At 39.9% G+C, this 16,419-nt stretch overlaps 2 gene segments (V, D, J or C); both read left to right on the forward strand.

The window, feature by feature from the left end:
- Window positions 1-8,983: 8,983 nt before the first annotated feature.
- LOC114688184 lies at window positions 8,984-9,652 on the forward strand. The segment is given in 2 exon segments: window positions 8,984-9,076; window positions 9,237-9,652. Coding segments are annotated over 2 exon segments (468 nt in total).
- A 1,916-nt stretch (window positions 9,653-11,568) lies between these two features.
- Window positions 11,569-12,116, forward strand: LOC114688185. The segment is given in 2 exon segments: window positions 11,569-11,659; window positions 11,770-12,116. Coding segments are annotated over 2 exon segments (396 nt in total).
- Window positions 12,117-16,419: the final 4,303 nt, after the last annotated feature.

Here is a 16,419-nt window from a genome sequence, read left to right on the forward strand (position 1 = left end):
CTAGTTTATTTATTTTGGAAATTAGCCCTCTGTCATATGTGGAGTTGTTGAGAATCTTTTTCCATTCTGATCATTTCCATTTTGTCCTATTGACAGTATCCCTTGCATTACAGAAGTGTTTTTTCAGTTCATGTGGTATCATTTATTAATTGCTGATCTTAGTCCCTATGCTATTGGTGTTCTGTTCAGAAAGTTGTCTCCTGTGCCAATGGTTCAAAGCTATACTCCACTTTATCTTCTGTTAGGTTCAGTGTATCTGGTTTTATGTTGAGGTCTTTGATCCACTTGGACATGAATTTTGAACAGGGTGATAGATATGGTTCTATTTGTATTCCTCTGCATGTTGACATCCAGGTAGACCAGCACCATTTGCTGATGATGCTTTTTTCTCATCATATATTTATGACTTCTTTATAAAAAAAATTAGGTGTCCATAGGTGTGTGGATTTATGTCTGGTCTTTGATTTGATTCAACTGATCACCTGTCTTTTTTTTTTTTTAACACCAATACCATGTTGTTTTTATTACTATTGCTCAATAGTAGAGATTGAAATCAGGAAACCTCCAGATGTTCTTTTATTGTACAGGATTTTACAGGATTGTTTTAGCTATCTTTTTTTTTTTCATTTTTCCATTTTTCCATTTTCCATATTGAGTCTTCTTCTTTAAGACCTGTAAAGAATTGTGTTGGAATTTTGATGGGGACTGCATTGAATCTTTAGATTGCTTTTGGCAAGCTGGTCATTTTTACTATGTTAATCCTGCCAATCTATGAGCATGAGAGAACTTTCCATCTTCTGATATACTCCTCAATTTCTTTCTTCAAAGGCTTGAAGTCTTGTCCTACAGGTCTTTCACTTGTTTGGTTAGAGTCACCTCAAGATATTTTATATTATTTGTGGCTATTGTATAGGGTGTTGTTTTCCTGATTTCTTTCTCATCCCATCTGTCTTTTGTATATTTGGAGGGCTACTGATTATTTTGAGTTAATCTTGTATCCATCTACTTTGCTAAAGGTGTTTATCAGCTGTAGGATTTTCCTGGTAAAATTTTGGGGGTCACTTATGTTTACTATCCTATGATCACGCCTGCCTTCTTCAGAGTCTGACCATCTGCATGTGGACATGTCTCCTGTTCCTGGGATCATACAACTCTCAGTTTACCCTCTTCACTGATGCTATTTTTTAAATTCAGATCCCTGTATTTTAGTCTTATTCATTACAGAGTAAATCAGTGTCTCCTCCACTTTTATTATTCTTATTATTATGTTCTTATTATCACTTTCAGTAAAATTTTAGTCAATGCTTATAGATTTATTTTGAATTAAATTATATAAGTCTAATAAATAGCACATGATAAGAAATAACATCTTATTTAGAGGTTTAATCTCCATGATGTATCACTTTCAAAGTGATTTACCTTTACACGCCACTCAATCTAGACTGTCATGTCTTCTGACCATCTTGCATTTCCTCCATCAGGAACTAAATGAGTGAAGGGGGTTGCTTTTGTGTGACATGTGGAGTTATGGCCTGAAGTCACCTTTGCTGATGGTGTTGGTCCACTAGGGGGCACTGCAGGCTTCCCGGAAATGGCTTTGTGAAGTGCCTGAAGAGTTGGGCAGTTTAAAGAGACCAGAGAACATGTGAGGCTGTCAGTCACAGACAGCAAAGTTTATTCCTGGTTGTTAGCTGTGCTGTTCTGTGGAACTATAAAACTTGAGGTGACTGGAAATCCACTGTGAGGATGATTCCATGAGGAGAGATAAGGAAATAGAATTGTACTAGTCAACATGATCTCTGAAGCTCAGGAGAAAACATCTAACTCCATGACTTCAATTTTTAACATTTTATGATGGAAATCTCCAGAGTTCACGGACCCAGAAACTATTCCAATACCTGTGATAGCCAAACTTTTCATTGACTCCTCTCAGACTAGCAGGAACACGAATAATTAGTCGAAGGGAGGAAAACAATAAGGCACAAAAAGAGAAGAAGAAAATACAGAGAATACTATTGAACTTGACCAGCAATGTGTGCGTCTGCAGGGTGCAGGGAAGGGACTTGAAAAGGACAGAGGTAGAAAATGAATCAGGGTGAATGTTGTGTTTATAACCTGATTGTTTTAACAAATGAAAGTTTCATTGGAAACATTTCTTAGCAGTTGGTGATCTGCTGATTTCAAGAAAGTATATTTATTCCTCAGCACACATTGCACATCATCAAAGAGTTTTCTTTTATCAGAATTTTCATACAACTGATTTTTTAAATTCTGTAAAATTATGTAAAATAGCTTACTCGCTGTATCCTTCTAAGTTCTATGATGTATGAAGATCTCGGCTCTTTCCTGACATATCAACCCCTCCTTCTCACAATTTCCCTCAAATATCTCTTACTTTAACTGTTACAACATACAAACAAACAAACAAACTCTTTTTTAGTTTTTAAGCTGTAGATGACATAGCTTCCTGTTCCCTGCAGGGTTTTCATCCACAGCTAGGGAGCAGTTATTGTGAGGCCTCACCGGGCTGCTGTGGGTGGGGTTTTCCATCAGGATGAAAGAGCTCAGATTTTATTGGTGCTCAGTGGGTGAGGGAGAGCCTGCTCATGGTTGGAACTAAGCTAGACACTGTCTGGAACTGGGGTGAAGGAGTCTCAGCAGTTTTACAGGATCCATGGAGAGGAGGCTTGGAGCTGTGCTGGGGCTGCTGTGGGTGCAGGTTTGCTGTGAGTTGTGGCTCTTCCAGATGGGTTAGGGGTGTTCCAGAGCTGCCAGTGGGAGGGGCAGAACAAAGCTGACCCAAAGCTCCTCATGACTGTCTCCCGGGATATCTGGCAAGGTGGAATCTGCAGAAGGATTGTCATTTTTTTTTTCCTTTCTCTCCCTGCAGGGGTGAGAGGGATGCAGGTGGAACAGAATCCTCCAGCCCTCAGTCTCCAGGAGGGAGCCGGCTCTTCTCTGACATGCAATTTTTCTATAACCATGACAAATGTACAGTGGTTTTGGCAGAATCCCGGTGGCAGCCTCCTCAGTCTGTTCTTCATGACTCCAGGAACAAAAGAGAATGGGAGATTAAACTCAACATTTGACTCCAAGGAGCGCCACAGCACCCTGCACATCAGGGATGCCCAGCTGGAGGACTCAGGCACCTACCTCTGTGCTGCTGATGCACAGTGCTCCCAGCAAGCCTGCAGCCTGGCCCCAAACTGCAGCTGTGTGTGCAGCTACAGCCCTGCCACAGGCAGACTCTGCAGGAGGCTTTGCACAGCTGTGGGGTTTCTAAGTTATGCTGTATCTCTGTTATCTCCACTAACATAGACAGTTCAGGATTGCTACTTCCCACCAGTGCACCCTTTCCTTACAGATTCCCGTTTTCAGGAAGAAGTTCTCATGAAGAGTACTGGGACAACTGACAAAGATGACAAGGTTCACAGTGCTGTCAGGTAGACCCACTGCACAGTGTTCACTTCTCTTAAATTATTGCTCTACAAAGGCTTCAAACAGACGTGCTCTTCAGCAAACAGAAAAGAGATTACTCAACGTTTCAGTCAATTGCATATCTTTCCATTATCACAAGAATGGGACTTTTATTAGGTTTTTTGAGAATTTCATACAATGGACTTTGATCATATTCAGTTCTCCACCAATTCCTACCAGTCCCACCCCTCATCTTTACTTTCGAGCTTTTCTTTCTTTGTTTCTGGAAAAAAACAAAACTTTCAATTATGGTTTGTGCTGTCCATACCTCTTGAACGTGTGGCCTTCCCTGGAGTGTGGTTGACCTCCTGGGGTCTTACCCTTAACGAAAAAAGTTTCTCACTGTTCTATTTGCTATCCAATGTCGTTATCTCCTTAGTTAAGGATGAGACTTTGTACTCATACCCCATGCTAGAATTTTGTGTAGCTTGGGCTTGTGTAGGTTTGTGTATTCTATTCCAACGGCTTTGAGTTCATATAAATTAATTCTCCTTATAATTGAAAATTCATTGATAAAATTTGTCCACAAGCATTGTCATTTACATCCAGAATATATGGGTTTGAATGAAAATTGCCCCGATAGGCCCATACAATTGCATGCTTTGTCCTCAGTTGAAGAACTGTTTGGAAGGCATTAGGAGGTGTGGTCTTGTTGGAGGAAGTGTTGGAGGAGGTGTGTCACTGGAAGTGGCTTGGGGTTAAAAAGTCCACACCAGACCCAGTGTCTCTTTTTCTGCCTGCTGTCTACTGATCAGGATCGAAAATCTCTCAGCTATTTCTTCAGGACCATGCCAGCCTGCTGCCATGCTCCCAGTCATGATGATAATGGACTACCCCTCTGAAACTTTAACAAAGCCCCAAATTATATTTCTTTTATAAGTTGCTTGGTCATGGTGTCTTTTTATACCAATAAACAGTAACTAAGATACAAATAATGAAGCCATTTTCACTTTGTCAGGTCTCCTCAACTTACAAAAAAATGTCTGAGATATTAAACCATTACTATATAAGTCTATGTTTATAATAAAAGAAGACTTACACAAAACTCATTTGTATTAGGAGTTAAATCATTTCTGAAACATTGCTCCACTACAATCATCAAACCTAGATTTAATAAAGCCTGTGTCTTCAACTGTTCATTAGATGTGTCTGCTGCTATTGTCACAGTACATGAAGTAGCCACAAGAACTCAAGTGTCAGCTTTGTCATTTCCCAAATTCAGAAATTGTCACATGTTTACTTAGAGTTTTGTATTTCTGAGAAGCACCTGACATCATCCAATTATACAACTTGAAAAGAAAGTTGCTAAAAGAATAATATTGTAAACACTAGTGAGTGAAACTGTACAAGGTGAAGTTAGAAATGTCACAGGATATCATACATCATTGCACCAAAACCCAAGATACACCAACAGAGTAAGTCAGTATTTTTTTACAATTTTATCATTTTTTGAATTGTTTATACAATATGTTTTGATTATATTCTTTTCCATACCTTAAGTCCTCCCAGATCCTTCTCATCTCCCTACTTGCCCAACTCAATATTCTCTCAAATAATCCTGAAAATCCAAAAACAAACAAACAAACAAACAAAAAAAAAAAAACAAGGCAACACAACCTTCCTCCAGGGACAAAACTCGTTAAAGAATAACAACTATAACTAAAGCATACACACAAAAATGTCTGTGTTGGACGTTGAAGAAGGGGAATCATAAGCTAGAGGCCAGCTTAGATTTCATAGCAAGATTTATTTATCTCCATTCAATGGGATGGAGTGTGTCAGCTCATCCAAAAGTCAGTGGTTCTATTGCACCCTAACTTGATGCTATATCGTTTTATTCTAGCCTTGGACCAGCCTTTCTGCAATGCTCTCTGTAGGGCTTGTGCTATACATGCATCAGTTGACTAGGTACCCACCTGTAGCAGGCTTTCTTGGACCTCCAGCCTCCAAATCATGAAAAGGTGACTTATTACTAATAATCAATGCTCTGCCTTAGCTTAGGCTTGTTTCTAGCTTTTTAAAAAAAACTTAAACTAACCCATTTCTTTTCATCTATATGCTTCCCTGAAGCTTGTTTACCTCATCTGTGTACTGTACATCCTGCTTTCCTGCTTCCTCTGTGTCTGTCTGTCTGGCCCTGGCTGGCTCTCTCTTTTTTACTCCCTCATTCTCATCCCAGAAACTAGATTCCTTTTCCTACTTATTCTCTCTGCTAGCTAGCCCTGCCTATCCTTCTACTCCCCAGCTATTGGCTGTTCAGCTTTTTATTAGACCAACCAGGTACCTTAGGCAGGCAAGGTACAGCAAAGGTAACACATCTTTATCTAGTTAAACAAATGCAGCATAAGCAAATGTAACACACCCTTACATATTCTGCAATACAAACAAACACAACACATCTTTACGAAGTTAAACAAATATTAACTTCCACAACACCCCATGGTCAGTTGTTCTCTGCATTTTGACTAGTTGTATTTTCTTTTCTCATCTTCTACTGCTGCAAAAAGGACCTTCTTTGATGAGGTACACTTATTTGTGTGTAGCAGGCTTTTTCTTTTAGGCCACCAATCAGCTCCCAAATCATTACAGAGAGATTTGATTAAATATGAATGCTCGACCTTAGCTTAGGCTTGTGTCTTGCTAGCTCTTATAACTTAACCCGTTTTTCTTTATCTACATTTTTGCCTCAGCAGTTTTTATTTCCCCCCTTCTTTCTGTATATCTTACTTTCCTGTTGTCTCCATGGTAGATGGCTGGCAGCTGCCTGGCTTCTGACCCTGGGTGTGTCTCTGTCTTTCTTCCTCTTTCTCTTCATTCTTTTCTTTCTCACAAGTCTAGATTTATCCCCTCCTTTTCCCCTCTGCCTGCCAGCCCTGCATATCTTTCTCCTGCCTAGCTATTTGCCATTAACTTTTTTTTAGACCCATCAGGTATCTTAGGCAGGCAAGCTGAAACAGCAACACATCTTTACATAATTAAACAAATGCAGTGCAAACATATGTAACAGATATTTCCATCATTAACTAAGATAGCAGAAACAAATGTAACACATCTTCACATAGTTTAAGTAATATTCTGTAGCATAAACAAATGTAACATCTTTACACAGTTAAAATAATATTCCACAACATCTGTGGCCATGAGGATAAGTATTTAGAATGCAGTTAGGGATTACAATGGCTTAGGAAAATGGCATTGTGTGGTGGTATTGTGTTCCCCAAAATATTATGTACTCTAATAAATTTATCTGGGGTCAGAGAACAGACAGCCACTAGATACAAAGGCTAGAAAATGGTGGCACTCACACCTTTAATCCTAGCATTCCAGAGATAGAAATCCCTCTGGATCTCTGTGAGTTCAAGGCCACATTGGAAATAGCCAAGCATGGTGACACACACCTTTAATCCCAGAAAGCCAGCCTTTAATCCCAGGGAGTGGTGGTAGAAAGCAGAAAGATATATAAGGCGTGAGGACCAGAAACTAGAGGCATTTGGCTGGTTAAGCATTGGGCTGGTTAAGCTTTCAGGCTTTGGAGCATCACAGTTCAGCTGAGATTCATTCTGGATGAGGACTCAGAGGCTTCCAGTCTAAGGAAACAGGACCAGCTGGGGAACAGGCAAGGTGAGATAGCTGTGGCTTGTTCTGTCTCTCTGATCTACTAGCATTGACCCCAATAACTGGCGTCAGGTTTGATTTTATTAATAAGAACCTTTAAGATTCATGCTACAGCATTGGGTAGTTTTCTTTTAGAGTTCCTGACTCTAAAAGAGTCATGAGTAGTTGGTGAAGTTGACAGTACCCTCCCACTGAGTGAGCTGTAAGTCCAGTTCAATGGTTGTTGGTTACCTCCAAGACCTAAGTGACACTATTGGTGATTTGGATGCTGGACATTGTTGGGGCTCTTAGGTATTACAGCTGGGTAGGAATATTGGCTGCCTTTTTCCTTGGCTGGTTTCAAAATATCTCTGAATACTATGAGAGTCCTCAGGAAATAGATTCCTAGGTCAGTTGTAGACTATCATTCCAAGTCTATGTACAAAATATATAATATTTTGATAATAGGGACTTATCTTCAAATTTGTGAATTAACTAAAGACAATAACAATAGTCTGTGTTATTTGGGGAGTCCTGTCTTGGGCTGTCATGACCCAACACTTGAAGTGAGGTTTCTCATGCCAGGTATTATGCTAAACAGTCTATGGCTCTAGGGGAGCATTATCACCCCACATGGCATAACATCATTTTGATTATTTATTTATGTATACACAGGCACACACACACACAGACACACATACTCACACACACACAACATGTATTTGGGGTAAATAGAAAATAATGATTACCTGTGACTTTTTCAAACACTCTTAATGTTATTTATCCCTCCTCTCTCCCTCTCCCCCTACACTGGTCTCTGTCCTCACTCGCCATTTAAAGCCCCCTTCACTTTTCGCATTTCCACTTCATAGAAACCGTGTCCTTCTATTGTTTCTTTTTCCCATACCTTCTTAGTCCCTGTTTACTGTCCTGAGGTTCATTTAGGTAATTCCCATTGGAGAACATTTCTATAGAACTGGTGGGTTTTGTGGGAATGGGGGTTGTCTTGTGTTGGCCTTTAATAATGCACGTGTGCTTGTGATATGATGTAGGCATGTAGACTTCTTTCATTGTGTCTGATATTGTAGCCTGCCTCTGTTGAGTAGAATTTTGTTTCTGTTTTTGCTGTTGCTCAGATCAGGTTGGTTTCAGATCAGGTTTGAAGGGTTGGTAGGGCAGTCCTTCAAATAGAGATACCCATTATTGATGGCGGGGATGAGAGTGATTCTAATTCAATGATTATCAAGAAAGTGTGTGACTATATGTCAGATCTATGTCTGTGTGCTGGTGTAAAAGCTGTTCAAGTCCAGCTTTTCCTGGGAATGTGGGAATGATATGTAGAGGTTCTGGGCATCTTAACACTCTAGGTTGGTATGAAAGCTGCAGGACGCAAAGTAGTCTTTCTGTGAGTGTGGGGAAGATGTGGGTGGATGGGATCTGAAACACTCAACTGGCTGGGCTGGTGCACAGGTGGTGTAACCATAGGTAGGCCTGGGAGTGTGAAGATTGAGTGGAATATTGGGGATCTGGAGCACTCACCTTCTTAGACTGATTCACAGGCTATATGACAAAGCCAGGTCCAACAATGTGGTCCTCACATGGGTGAGTACAGAGTTAGTGCTCTCGTCTGGTTGAGCAGATGCACAGTCTGTATGATCACAGCTAGGTTGGAAGAGTAAGGATGGCAGAGGTGGGCAGAATCCTCACTAGAGTAAGTGAAAAACTGAACTAGATTTCTGCAGTTAGAAATATGACCACAGGGTGGCAGTGCACCTCAGCTGATGCACCAAAAGGACATCTTAGTGAATTTTAAATGAACAGGCTTTTTCTTATTGGCTGGGCAAATAACTCGGCATGTATGATTGTTATAACAACAAAAGGCCAATTGGAACTTTCAAGATGCTCAGCTGGCTGGAGACTGAGCACCTACAACTGATTCGAGTAAGAAGCACAATGAAGACAGCTGTTTATGCTTTATTCATTTTCCTCTGGCTGCAGATGTACTGTGAGTTGAGGACTGTGAGATGACTGGGTATGTTAGTGGGAGGTCCATGGATGTTCAGAAAAATGGTTCATTTGGATTTTATTTATTTACTACAGGAAAAAAGATAAGGAAGAAAAATTATTTGATAACCTTTCTCCCTTCTCTCCATCTTTCTACACAGGGGAGAGCAGAGGTGAGAAGGTGGAGCAGCATCCTTCCACCCTGAGTGTCCAGGAGGGAGACAGCGCTGTCATCAACTGCACTTACACAGACAGTGCCTCAGCCTACTTCCCTTGGTATAAGCAAAAGCCTGGGAAGCATCCTCAGTTCATCATTGACATCCGGTCAAATTCAGAAAGAAAGCAGGAGCAAAGACTCACCCTTCTATTGGATAAGAAAGCCAAACACCTTTCCCTGTACATCACAGCCACGCAGCCTGCAGACTCAGCCATCTACTTCTGTGCAGCAGATACACACTGCTCCCCAGACACCTGCAGCCTGTCTTCAAACCTGACACCAGGGCTGGAGTGGCACCCTTTTTGCTATATCAGACATTCTAGGACAACATTTGTCACATTGTTTGAGAGTAGAAACTAACATACAAATATTAAAAATATATATGAGTAGGTCAAAATGACCAAGGAAGTTTAGATTATACTGTTGATTGATGCTTAATGTTTTTTTTTAAATTCACATTTATTGTGTATATTCAGCATGTATTGTGCACTGTAATATCTTAGTTTAAATAAACAGTGGAAAATGAACAATTTGAGGAGTAGGTTCAGACAGCAACATCTGAAGTAAAGGGTAAGCTTTCATCTCCTTTCTGTGTGAGTTGATTCTAGCATGTCCATGTGTATGGCAATCCAAAAGGTCTGTATTACAGATTCTTACAGGAGTTGGTGGTACTCTGTTTCAAACCTATGCTGTGTGCTGTGGCCCCAGTGTTCTAAATGACTAACCTGACAAGCAAGGCATGCCCACTGGTACAGTAGTGACCTCATGATTTGTAGGGGTGACCAACTACTTCTCCTGGGATTGAGGCCTGCTATGTAGGAGGATGAACATATGCAGTGTGTCAGTCTGTGCAAAAGTCTAAGGCTATGAAATTGTAAAAATAAAAAAGAAAGAAGAAAGAAAATATTGCTTTGGGAAATGATTCTACATCTTATATAGGGAAATCGTATGAACAACACATTCTGAAGCAACTTCAGAAGTTCTAAGTTAGGATAATCCACATGGGCTCAACATTCATTACTTTGAACAGTAAGAGACAAAGGTTCTGAGCCAAAGGCTGGTATTTACAGGTTACATTTATAAGTTAAAAACAACAAGAATTAGGAAACAGATGTGGACAAAGGTGAGGGAAAATTGTTTTGTGAGACAATAAATTCTGTCAGTGATAAAATATTACTAAGAACAAATTAAAAAATAGAAGGAGCTCCCACAAAAAGGTGGCAGCCGTGAAAACCAGACTCATGAGTAGAAGCTTTGACAGTTGAAGGTAGAAGCTTTTCTGAAGACACTTATGTGAGCTGACTGCCTTCAATGCCCTTGTCAGGTCCGCAAGGAAGAGTCACAAATGTCACCCCAAACCCAAATGATAGTCAGCTTTGTGATTTCTAAAAGCATGTACCACTGGTCACAATGACATTTACAGAAGAGTTAAGAAAATGGTCATAGCCTACATTTGATAAAGAGCATGTCACAACGTGTGAGTCCTGGATGCCAGACACATCTTCTGACAGTGTTGCAAGACACCAATGACCTTCTAAGTAAATGGGCAACATAAAACCATTATTTCAAATTTCTAGAAGGTAAAAAGAGCAGATTTTAATGATTACACATTCCCCAGGCCAGTTTGTAATCACTTCATTTCACAATACCTGTAAGAAAATTTAAAGATTTATTTATTTTATTTTATGCTTGTGAGTGTTTTGCCTGCATTTGTGTTTAGGTACCATATGTGTGCCTGGAGCCCATGGAGGTCAGAAGAGAGTCAGTTTCCCCAGAACTGGAGTTACAGATGGTTGAGAACCACTATGTATGTTCTGAGAATCAAACCTGGAGCTTCTGTCAGAGCAACAAGTGCTTTGAAGTCCTGAGCCATCACTTTAGGCCTGCATAATATCTTAATACAAATTCAAATATGTGAATATGAACTGGTAAAATTGACTTCTTGTCTTCAATTTACCCCATGATAAAAAACCAAAACAAAGAACCCATCAGTTGCTCTACTATAAAACTTTCAAATAAGGTTGAATCCTAAGAATGACAACATTGAATATATTAATGACCATTGCTTATTTCCTTTATGTTCGCAAGAAACACTTAAAATTTGACATGTGCCTTATGAATGATTTCAAAATGATAGCACATTTCTGACTTCCGGGAGGTATGCAAGAGACCCTAGTTTAGTCTCTGTCCACCAGGGGGAGGAGTTTCCTAACACAAGATCATCTTTGTGAATTATAAGCATCCTAGGATCACCATTTGATGTCTTTTCATCATTTCTTCATGTGAAGTGTTAAGAACATTACTTGGTGACCCTAAAGATGAATACTTCTCCAGCTTTAGTGACTGTGATGCTCCTGTTCATGCTTGGTAAGTGAAGTGACTTAGAATTTATGCTTTTTCTTTTATTATGTCAAAAATATTTAATCATCTAAGAGCTTTGTTATTAGTGTGACACAGGTATTTTCTTCTTCCTCCAGGGAGGACCCAGGGAGACTCAGTAACCCAGAAACAAGGTCAAGTGACTCTCTCAGAAGATGAATTCCTATTTATAAATTGCACTTATTCAGCCATAGGATACCCGACTCTTTTCTGGTATGTTCAATATCCTGGAGAAAGTCCACAGCTCCTCTTCAGAGTCGCAAAGGCCAACGAGAAGGGAAGCAGCAGAGGTTTTGAAGCTACATATGATAAAGAATCCACCTCGTTCCACTTGCAGAAAGCCTCGGTCCAAGAGTCAGACTTGGCTGTGTACTACTGTGCTCTGGGAGACACAGTGGTGGAAACTGCAGGGGGAGCTGAGCACAAACTCAGCACAGGGGCCTGATGCTGAGCACCTGCCTCTGGGATCTCTTTGGTTCCTCTGCGCTGTGTGCCTCTCTGTTTCTTTAGTTGACTTAAAATTCATACTAATAGCCACAGCAGAAGAGTGAGAATTAAAGTCTTCCACACTCAACTCTTGATTGGGACTAAACCAAAATCCTTTGCAAAAGTGCCTCATGCAGAGCATGAGATTCCCACCCAGTAAAGCCTGTGACTAAGGAAGGTCTCTGCTTGTCGTAGGAGATGAAGTCTGTCCTCCTCATTTTCTTCCACAGTTCTCTGGGAGAGCTAGCTGCATTTTATATTTGCAGGGAACAGGAAATTCCAGGATAGGGGGCTTCTGCATAATGTTTTCTCAAAGTATGAAGGGAGAGGTGATGGGAGAGCACAGTGTCCCCAGTCCTAGGATTCCTGTAGCGAAGGAAGAGAAGGAAGGAAGGGCAGAAGTGCAGAGAGGATTGGAACTTCCTCTGCACAGAGAAAGTTCTCCCTTCTGTTAATTAGATCAGGTCATGCCCAAACACAAGAGTTTGAGAAGCAAGGGTGCAACTTTTTGTGAACTCCAAGTTGTTACAAGGGCAGCTGGCTCTCTTAACAGTCTCAGAAGCAGTTTCAGTGCTTGGGGGAGGGCAAGCATACAACTTAACACCCTATCGCATAAAATACACTGTAAACCAGATACCATCTACACTCTCCCAAAGTGGCTTTCTGTCCCTTCAAGAATACAACACAAAGTTCATGCTGTGATAGACAATGTTGCACAGGATTTGTACAGGCCTGAACTGTCAACATCAGCTATTTGTAGGGAAAGATCCCAGCTCTCCACAGCAGCAATGCTGGTCTCTTTTTGACTTGCTGAACTTCCCAGATGTGGTCCTAGGTCTTTCTGAATAGGAAACACTCTCTGTCCAAAACTTGGTAAACCAGACTCTTGACCATCTTCAAGTCTCAGCTCAGGTGTCACTTCTATGAGGAAACCCACAGATTATGCTGGTCTTCCCATGTAAAGTTTCATGCCCCTTACTCTCTCATAGTCCTCCTGTTACTCTATCATAGCCCTTACTACTGTATCATAACCACCACTTATTCTATCATACCCCACCTCTATCTGCATTATAACCCTCATTTTAAAATATCATAACTCCTTTGTTCCGTTAACACAGCCTTCCTCCATCTCTACCACAGTCCTTCCCCTACTGCCATAGCTCCCACTTACTCTATCATACCCCCTTGCTCCATCATCGCTCTCCCTTATTCTACTTACTCTATTATAGCACTCTGCTCATCTCTCTGATGTGGAGACTCATAAAATTGAACTATGCAGTGCATTTGTGTGTCAGTGTGTAAATTGTTAATTTCACCAACTAGAATAAAAATTCTAAGATATCAAGGTCTTCCATTTGTAGCAGCTTTATTCTTAGCATATAGACTTGTGAATGGTTCACTGTAATCAGTTCAAAATTATTTACTGAATGAATGAGTTAGAAAGTAAACAACTTCTATTCTTATTATTCCTCCCAGAGCAACTTTGACCTCCTGTGTGCTCTCTGTTTGGTTGCATGGTATACTAAGATGCTGTGGGATGTCATTCTGTATGCTGTGAATATGGGTTGCTCTGATTACTTGATAAGTAAAACGCTGATTGGCCAGTAGCAAGACAGGAAGTATAGGTGGGGTAAGCAGACAAGGAGAATTCTGGAAACAGGAAGGGCTGATTCAGGAGTCGCCAGCCAGACACAGAGGAAGCAAGATGACAAGACAGAACTGAGAAAAGGTACCAAGCCACTTGGCTAAACATAGAGAAGAATTATGGGTTAATTTAAGTGTAAGCTAGTTAGTAATAAGCCTGAGCTAATGACCAAGCAGTTATAATTAATATAAGCCTCTGTGTATGTACTTGGATCTGAGCAACAGGACCAGGCGGGACACAGGAAAAACTTCCAACTATACTACAATGCTCTAGGAACTTCTCATCCACATGTACATTTAACTTTCCTGGGCTCATGGATATCTGTCTAATAATTATTCAGAGTCCCAGACTTCCCTCACATAACTAAACTCTCTTTAGCAGCTGTAAATAGAAGGGCTGAATCAAACCCTAATGCAAGTATCCCAGTGGAGAAACCTCAAAAAGTAAAAGAAGGTATAATTAAAAGAGGTGAGAACATATAAGATAGCTCTAAAGTCAGGAAATTATGAGTACATTTTAAATTTTACTTCAAACCAAAGCAAGCAAGAAAGGTCCTAGGGAATTAAAGTAAGACCTTGGGAGACATTTTATAGGAGATTTGGTATTTTTTATATTGCATTTATTTGTTTTCTTTTAAAAACTAAATATAATCACATCACTTCTCCCTTCCATTTCCTTCCTCAAAACCCTCTATGGATGTCCCTTTGCTCCCTTAAAATCATGGTCTCTTTTTATCTGTCATTATTACACAAACAGACAAACACAAACGCAGACACACTGAAACACAGACAGAAAGACAGACACACAGACACACACACACACACACACACACACACACACACACACGCACACACACATGCATGCACACATGCACTCACATACATGAACATGCTGCAGACACACACCTGCCTAAATACATTAATAAAATCTGGGCAATCTTTTTAGTATTATGTATAGGTATATAATTTCAGGGCTGGTCATTTGGCCTTGGTAACGAATTAGGGGGTTCATTCCTGTGGAGGACTATTTCCCACTCCCAGCACTTCTTAGCTGCTGTGGTTGTTTCTCAGTGGGTAGGGTCTCATGAGATTTCCCATTTCCACCTTAGTAAGTCTATTGGTGCTCTACTTCCTCATGTCTTGTTTAGATACAGAGAACAAATGAGGTGCCCAGCTCCAATTGATACATTTACAATGTAACTTCTTCTTCACCGAAGGCTCAGGGGGCAGCAAGGAAGAGAGAGTGGAAAGATTGAAGGGGCTAGAGGACCAGGAAAGTTGCCATGGAATTGTGTCTCTTTAAATGACAGGAAACCTCACTTAAGAGATTTTATTTTAAAAACATAGGGTTAAGGTTACTGTAGTGGCCAATGAACTGGTAAAAATTATCTTCCCTTCACTTTCTCTGCTGTGACTGTAATGTGCTTCCCACACTTATTAGTCATCTGTGTGTGCAGCACTAATTTCACAGGATTACTTACTATTGAAGTACATCCAGACTTGTTTATGTGTGTCAACAAAAGTAGTAATTAATGTCCATAAATAAATATATTTTCAGACCTTCATGAAGAGGTCAAGCAGACCACTTTTGGGAATGCTAACTCTTTCAATTGTAATTCCAAATTCCTGGTGTGTTTTCGGCTTATACCACAGGACCTTTTCCACCAGGACTCCAGCCCATTGGGTTGAACTCACTGTAAGAGAGTCAGACCCCACATAAGTCTATCATCTTTCACCCAGGAACCATATCTGCAAGGCCTCAGTGCCCATGGTCTCACTCAGCAAGACTGAAACAGCTCATGTGTGGCTTTGAGCCTTCTCAACCCCTCCAATCCATCACCTTGCAGCTTCAGCTCAGGATTCAGGATCAGTGGGATAAAGTCTCATATCAAAGACACAATCAACAGCCTAACTCTACATGGAGTGTCTCATAGGAAAAATAGAATAATAATAAAATCCAAAACAATATGTCCTTTCTCCAAAAACCTAACATGTTCTATTGGTTCCCAATGAGAGCAAGTTAGAAGAAACTGGAGAACTTGAATTACAAATAACTATGAAGATGGTAAAAAAATTTGTGAATTACCAAAAAATTCCCTAAATAACAAGTAGTAGACAGAAATGAAATCTTGATTGATCAAAAAAAAAAAAAAAAACAAATAAGTGGCTTAATGAAATAATGTGGATTATTAAGGACATGAAAACTTAATTCAATAAAGAACTAGAAATGCTGAACACCAGGGTTGTTTGATAATGGCTCAAGTAGTTATATTTTATAAATATAACCTAAAATTATATGTGCAGATGTTTTATACTTTTTATATTGAACATGTGTTATATATTTACGATATATACATATATTTTAAGATTCATACATCTTAAAAGAATACATATTATTTTAAGATATATAGTAATAAGATAATATCTATCTTAATATGATACTATATAAGTCTTAATGAAAGAATAAGTTATATATTTCTTTATATATAAAAATATCTATATCTTAAAGGAAGTTAAGGCATTTGGGTTGAAAATGCTCTCCATAAGAACCAGAGACTAACCAAAAACAACAGTACCAGGCATGAAGAACCTGTTTTTGAATGACTGATCAGGGTAGT

The sequence above is a fragment of the Peromyscus leucopus genome, chromosome 9 (assembly GCF_004664715.2).
Source record: "Peromyscus leucopus breed LL Stock chromosome 9, UCI_PerLeu_2.1, whole genome shotgun sequence".
NCBI lineage: Eukaryota > Metazoa > Chordata > Mammalia > Rodentia > Cricetidae > Peromyscus > Peromyscus leucopus.